A 6884-nucleotide genomic window follows, 5' to 3' on the forward strand; every position below is an offset into this window, starting at 1 on the left:
AAGAATCAGTATATTGAATGATCTGAGACACAGCACAGATAGAGACACTATTCTTTGCATCAAAGTATCAAACTATGAACTCTGCAGATAACAAATTACTGAAGAAGCAAACAGAGAGGATTAAAGGATGTTCTTCATGCAAACACAAGCTTTGAATCAAATTCCTGTGTATTGGATTTACACAGGGTGATGACATAATTCAGGCCAATGTGGAATGCTAACTGATATAATTAGGGGCATCTGAATTATGCTCCAGTGACTACAATCTAGGATTTGAAGGGCCTTACGCATGTCAATTTATCATGATCAGAAGTAAAGAATGACAGAATTACAGAGGAAATAATGAGATAGTAGAGAAAAACAATGGAGAATGTAATCAGCTAGAAGAGATAAAAGTTAGATGTTCATCCTTCAGTTGCTTAAGGAAATAACCAATTTTAACAAAATCCCAACTGAAACAACAATCTCTAGCCACAAAGAGAACCATACTGTTTGCTGGAACCAAATGTTTTTACTTCCTTTCTTTCCACTCTCTTCCCATTTGAGCACAATCTCTTAAACTCTCCCTAGAAGAAAACCAGCTTTTGCAATAACTGACAGGGAAGGGGAATTGATGATTACAAATTTACAATTGCACTTCAAACAGATCAAAAATTGTGTCTTTGATCGGAGCTTGGTTCCCTACCTAGGCAAGATTGATATGAATGCTTGGGTAGGAGAAGATCAGAGGTGAACAGTACTAGCCTACTAGGGTGTCATATATATGCAACAAACACGACCAGAATTTAAATTTTGGACATGAACATGAGAACTGATATCAAGTAAAATAAATAGTTCAATCTGAATTACAATACAGAAAATGTGATTTGAAGAAAACCATGGAAACATTCAAAGAATCATGCACATCATCTCACCCACAGAAAACTAAATTTTGGGGGTTAAATTCTTTTTCCTTTTCTGTTTTTGCCTTTGTTGTCAAGTGTACAAGAAACCACCACCACCACCACCTGAACCAGAAGTAAAGTGCTGCTTTCTAACATTAACACTAGAACAACTTAGCTGTAATACCCATGTCCAAAATAGTCATATAAGGGAGTGAAAAAAGGAAAAGAAATGAAAGAAAATACTGTACTACACCTTCCAATTTCTCAAATGTTTTGTTTTTGCTCAGAAACAATGTCTAACAACACAGACAATTGGCATAGGAGAATCACAGGCAAGAAAACGCACAAGGAAGCCGTCACAAAACAAGGGCCACCATCATAGATTGTCCATAGTCTCAGGGTTTATTACGATCAAAGAGCAGAGTAAGTTGTATGGCACCTTTGTGAAGGGTCTGTAACCGGGGTACAAGCCAACCTTCCTGCCTGTAACAAATTTCTCTCCTTAGCACCTCCAAGCAGATGCTGAGACAAGCTCCCGCCGCTGCCAGTAGAGCACGAGCGATGCCTGGCGCTTCTCAACGTGGAATCCTCTAATTTGAAACCTCTTAACCAGGCATTCAGCCTGGGTCTCAGTGAAATTGCTGAATGTTAATGGGGTGAACCCAGCTTGAGCAAAGAGAGACCTCCATGGCGGCAGTTTTTCCGGGGCACGCTGCCTTCCCAATACAATGCTCTCAATCCTTGGCTGGAATAGAAACCTCTCAATCTTGCGCACAGCATCTGAATTGACGTTTACTGCATCTAGTGAGTCCAATAGGAATGAATACGAATGAAGCGCACTGAGGAAGTGCTGTGAAAAAGGGAGGTCGCTGCGATCACAACCACGGTCTACAGAGACCACAATTTTGGGGGAGAGCTGTTTGACAAAACGAAGGAGGGAGGGGACAGAGGATAGGTGATTGGAAGCCGACCCAATAGGGAGGTTCACTGCAATTGCTTCACTCTCTGTGATAGGGAGGGCAAGTGACCACGAAGCTGGATCGAAGGAATCAAGGATCATAATGTCAAGCTCAAATGCAATGCCAAGGTCGTTAGCGAAATGGGTCAGGTTCTCCCGGGTGAGAACAAGCTCGAGTGGATCATGGGAGGACGGAGAGGCAAACGCAGTGATCTTCAAGGTAGGGGCACCACCAATCCTCACTGCGAGCTCCTGCATGAAGGACGCCCATTGCCCGCCAAGACCAATATCAAAGTCTATAATGTGAACCCGATCAAACCCATTGAGTGCTTCAAGGAGGGCTTGGTTGCAGGTGAAGTTTGCGAATTGCAGCAGTGGAGATATCTCTGAGAACGCCTTGTAGGAGCCAATCTTGAGAACAACATCGAAGGGGGTTGAATTTCTCTGTGGAGGAGAGGAGCCAGTGTTGTTGGTAAGGAGGAGCAGTTGCAGGGCCTCCTTGAAGTAGAACGCAGCCCTTTGGAGGGGCTTTCCAACTGGGAGCTGGTGATTGAGCCGCGCCAATATCCCTCGCGCGTGTACCGAATTCCCTGTCTCAACCAGCTCGGCGGCCTTGAAGAGCTGGTCGACCAACGCCTGCTGCTGCTGCTGTTGCTGCTGAACCACTTCGTCACCTGCGCCCATCACCTTCGGCTTTGGCCCCATTGTTGGCCTCTGTTGAAGATGATGAGGAGGCAATTGTAGCTGGTGAGAGAAGGTCGATTGCGGCTGCTGTTGCCTCCGCAGGAAAAGCTCTTGACCTGAATCGGTAAAGGGAACCTTGGGGATCTGAGAAGTCGGGTCAACCACACCAGCGTGGTGGCGCTTCGCTTGAGGAGGAAGTAGGTGGTGCTGCTCTTGCTGCTGGAAAGATAATGGCACGAAGAAGGGCTGGTTGTGAGGTTGATTGACTTGTTGCTGGTTTACCAGCAATTGTGGATTGAAAAGCTGAGGCTTTTCCTCTGAGGGCTCAAGATGAGTTTGCTGCTGCTGCTGATAAAAACCACCATGAGGTAAAGAAAGAGGGAGAGGGTGATTCAGAGGGAGGTTGTTAGGAGATGAAGAGAAAATGGGGTTGGGAGGGTTACAGCTGCTGTTAGGAACAAAACAAGGCATTTTGTGATTAGGAAGATAAGCTGTATTGGGGACTGGACCGACCCTTCCATTTTGGCTGTTGGTGGTGGTGGTGGTGACGGTCGTGGTGGCGTTGGTATTTGCAGTGAACCCAGGAACAGATAGAGAAGGATTTATGGTACCCATCACATTACCACCACAACTAGCCGAAGCACCTCCACCTCCTCCACTGGGCTCAAAAGTGAAACCGTGGTCGACGATCCCGAAGCTACTAGCATTGGCTTCGAACTCCGAACCACCTCCACCTTGCAACAACTGCTTCAAGCCCGAAGAAGGGTCTTCGACATCGCCCATGATCCATCGGAGTAGCGACTGTTCTTGCCCAGGCGAGGCTGCCGATTCTGATAACATGCTCTCCCAATCCTCCATTCCAAGGCCACATTTTTCTGCACCAGTACCACTCCCGCTAACAATATCTAACGCAGCCGGAATCGGTTGAAGCTCCGATGCCCATTCGTCCTTGCGTACAAAACCACCAACCCCAGGTGGCTCAGCTGCAGTCGAGCTGTCCAGCTGCTGGGTAGGCAGCCATTTCTCTGAGGGGTGATCGGAAACTGCCGCCACACCGGCGGTGTCGGTTGAGCCGCCTCCTCCGCCCAACGAAGATGACAGGGTTGAGGTCGATGTGGGTGAGCTGGGACTCCTTCTTGGATCCAGTACAGAGGTTGGTTCGCTGCCCACGCAGCTACCCTCCTTCCACTTGCTCCCTGACACCGAAGAAATCGAATAAGAGTAGTCTGAAATCTCTGCAACTTCTAACACCCCCTTCCCCTGCAAACTAAAGGGCATTCCCCTCATCTAAATACCAGAAAAAAAAAGTTCTCCAAAAACAACACCAAAGAAAATCCAGATTCAAACAGAAGGAACACGAGGATGATGATGATTGAAGAAGAAGAAGAAGAGCAGAAATAGAGATAGCTTTCAAGATAAGAAGAGTTCTCAGATATACTACTCAGTGACAGAACAAAAGAAAGAGGTTGTCCAAAAAAACATCTCAGCCATTAATAGGAAATCTGAGCACCCTTCTTCAATCGGACTTCAACCCCAAAATCACTCCTAAGATGATGCATGCACTTCAAGAAACCCATTCTACCAGACCAAACAACTGCCAATCTTCCATCATCTTCTCTCCCTTTCAACCTTTTTCTGTCTCAAACTCCTCAAGTTCATTTCCTCTCTGTTCTTCTCTTCTCTTCTCTCCTTCTCTCACCCTCTATGGCTCTTCTCCTGGTCCTCTTCTCTTCTTCTCTGCCCTCTTGTGTCGCAGGCTCGCAGCAGTACTCTGTCCCTTCTCTGTTCTGTCATGGATGCGTGCAACATAAAAAAGGGTAATAAAGTGCCCTTCCCCTCCTCTCTCTCTTTCTCTCTCTAGAAATTTTTTATTTTTTGTAAATTGTGTGGCTTGTTTTGAGACGGGTTTATCTCTCTCTGCTGCGTTTTCTGTCACCCGGTAGTCTCACTCTCACCCTCCTCACAGGCTCACAGCTACCCATTGCTTTTCCTTTTTTATTTTGGAGAATTAATTATTTTTTTATTTAAATTAAATCTTTTTCACAGACTCAGAACCTAATAAACCCCGCCAGTTAATAATTTAAAAATAAATAAATAAAAAGGTGTACTGCCCGAAATATTGTTGTTAACTTGGAATTCCAAATTTACCCTTACAATATTTCAATGACAGAGGGAGGGTTTTTCCGTAATTACATATAGGGTCCACTTTTTGCTGGGCCTGGTTTTCGAAACTAAATCTGATTATAAGAGATTATGGGGGCGAGTGTTGAGACTTGAGAATGTCTATCTGATCTCGTGAACCAAGTTACATCGAGAAATTGATCAGATAGAGATGTGTGGTTATGATTTGAGGCAAGTGGGGTGGGGACCCAGGGAAGCAGGTGCTTTATTTATTGCCTTTGGATGTAACTGTTGCACCCCAGGACTAGAATTGGTGTCTCTACTTGACCAATTGCGGCCGAGGTTTTGGTCTTTCGATTGACCATCTCTTTCTCTCTTTCCGTGTGACAGATGGAAAAATGATGAAGAGACGAAAAGCCGTAACAGTACGGTCCGGCATGAGCAGGGGTGTTTTTGTCATTTAACAGTTGTAGGTTATTTTCAATCCGGTAACGGATCGACGGCAGGGGGTGGGGTGCACCGGAAGATGTCTAGCGCACTCCCACAGCTCGACATGTGGCCGAAATGTTGTTTGGTTGGTGAGGATAGATGCGCACCACCAAGTTGGAAATCCTTCTCTCCATCGCTTCTGCACCATGCTCAGATGTGCACATCCATCATCACCATCCAAACAGCACCTTGGCCAAGTGTCTAGCTGTGGGGATGTGTGGAACATCTTCCAAGGCACCCCTACATCGGAGAGGAGCTCGATTGTGCCAAACATCTTTCACAGTGGATTCCATGTGAGTGAAACTAGAGGAGCTTAGATGGTACCTGTATAAGGACACGATACGATCTCTCCAATTGGTAGCACATATGTAGAGTTGTCACTATGTATCCTCACCTGGACCCAACTTTTGGTCCCACAAGATGTTGGTCTGATCAAGTTGATCATGTAAATCCAACAACATGTATTGCAAATTTAGCTTGTTTCTAGGGAGCCCAATACGCCCAAGGTGCTACCAACCATTGGGCTATGTCACACACATCCCGAAACATGTACCGAGATATATGCGGTACAGTTCAACCATTGGATGCCCTTGGCAGTACCCTGACCGCTGGGTTCCTGGAGACAATCCTGATCCATGAATTGCTGTTGTAAGGAGGGAATCTGATGGAGTTGAGATTCTAGCTAGAGCACCTGAAAGATATTTCGTATTTGCTCCTGTGGGTTTAATACTACCCCTATGGTTATTCTATATTTACACTTATACCCCTACAAACTTTAAATGTGGGGCGTCAGTTGTTTTTAATACTGACAGAACTTGACTAAAAGGGTTTTAAAGCTCCAAAAATAATTTATATTGTCCGTGCAGATCTCTTTAGGTGGCTCAATAAGATCGGACGTGAGATCGCCATACAAGACGTTGGATCAGAATAAGTAGTGGGGCTACCGATAAGCCAAAGAGATTTTCCAAATTGCTGTAGTGAATCTATCGCGAGAATTTCCCGAGATGAAGTTAATCAAATTAAACCAGATTATCTTATGGTTTATTTAAGATTAAGATTAAGATATAATAATCCCCTTTATTTGCGAGCCAAAATTTTATATTCTCTTAAGATAGGGGACCTATAATCTTAATAATAATAATAATAAAAAAACCCTGAGGACTGAGGACAGCTCCATCTCCCTCTTCTTATAAAAATAAAAAACTTAGAAAAATCAAAAAATTAAAGTCATCAGTTAATACAATTAGCTAACAGACTTATATAATAATCCTCATAATTAATGAAAGAGAAAAGCCCAAAAAGAAACAATTTGAGGATGCATTGAATTAGATTGGACTAATCCATGCAAAAAATCATATAAATCACAAACCTACCAAATCATTATTTTTTTGGGGCATAAAATCTACCAAATCATACTTGTTTTATGATTAATTCACACTTAAATACCTTTTATCATACGAACGATTTTAGATATCAGTATCAATGGTCAAATTAGTCATCACACGATACCAATACTTTGATCCATGACTATACAAAATGTTACGGTAACATTATAATTCGTCATACACCTACCATTAATCTAGTAGGGATCTTTGTTGGTGGGGCCATGTGGTTGGTATGATTGCTCACTGTACCATCAACTAAATTTTCTTAGGGGTACACTAATTAGTGAAAACTTAGCTTTCAATTTTACTATTAATATGAGATTGCTCCCCTTCAGTCACACTGATTAAGGGAACATGTAAGAG

General features: G+C 43.8%; 1 protein-coding gene across 1 annotated transcript; it reads right to left on the reverse strand.

Annotated features, from left to right (window-relative positions):
• Nucleotides 1-922: 922 nt before the first annotated feature.
• LOC122667376 (scarecrow-like protein 27) lies at nucleotides 923-4380 on the reverse strand. The gene has a single exon (XM_043863643.1). The coding sequence runs from the start codon at nucleotides 3811-3813 to the stop codon at nucleotides 1387-1389; it is 2427 nt and encodes an 808-aa protein (XP_043719578.1). The 5' UTR covers nucleotides 3814-4380; the 3' UTR covers nucleotides 923-1386.
• Nucleotides 4381-6884: the final 2504 nt, after the last annotated feature.

This window comes from Telopea speciosissima, chromosome 1 (assembly GCF_018873765.1).
Source record: "Telopea speciosissima isolate NSW1024214 ecotype Mountain lineage chromosome 1, Tspe_v1, whole genome shotgun sequence".
NCBI classification, from domain to species: domain Eukaryota; kingdom Viridiplantae; phylum Streptophyta; class Magnoliopsida; order Proteales; family Proteaceae; genus Telopea; species Telopea speciosissima.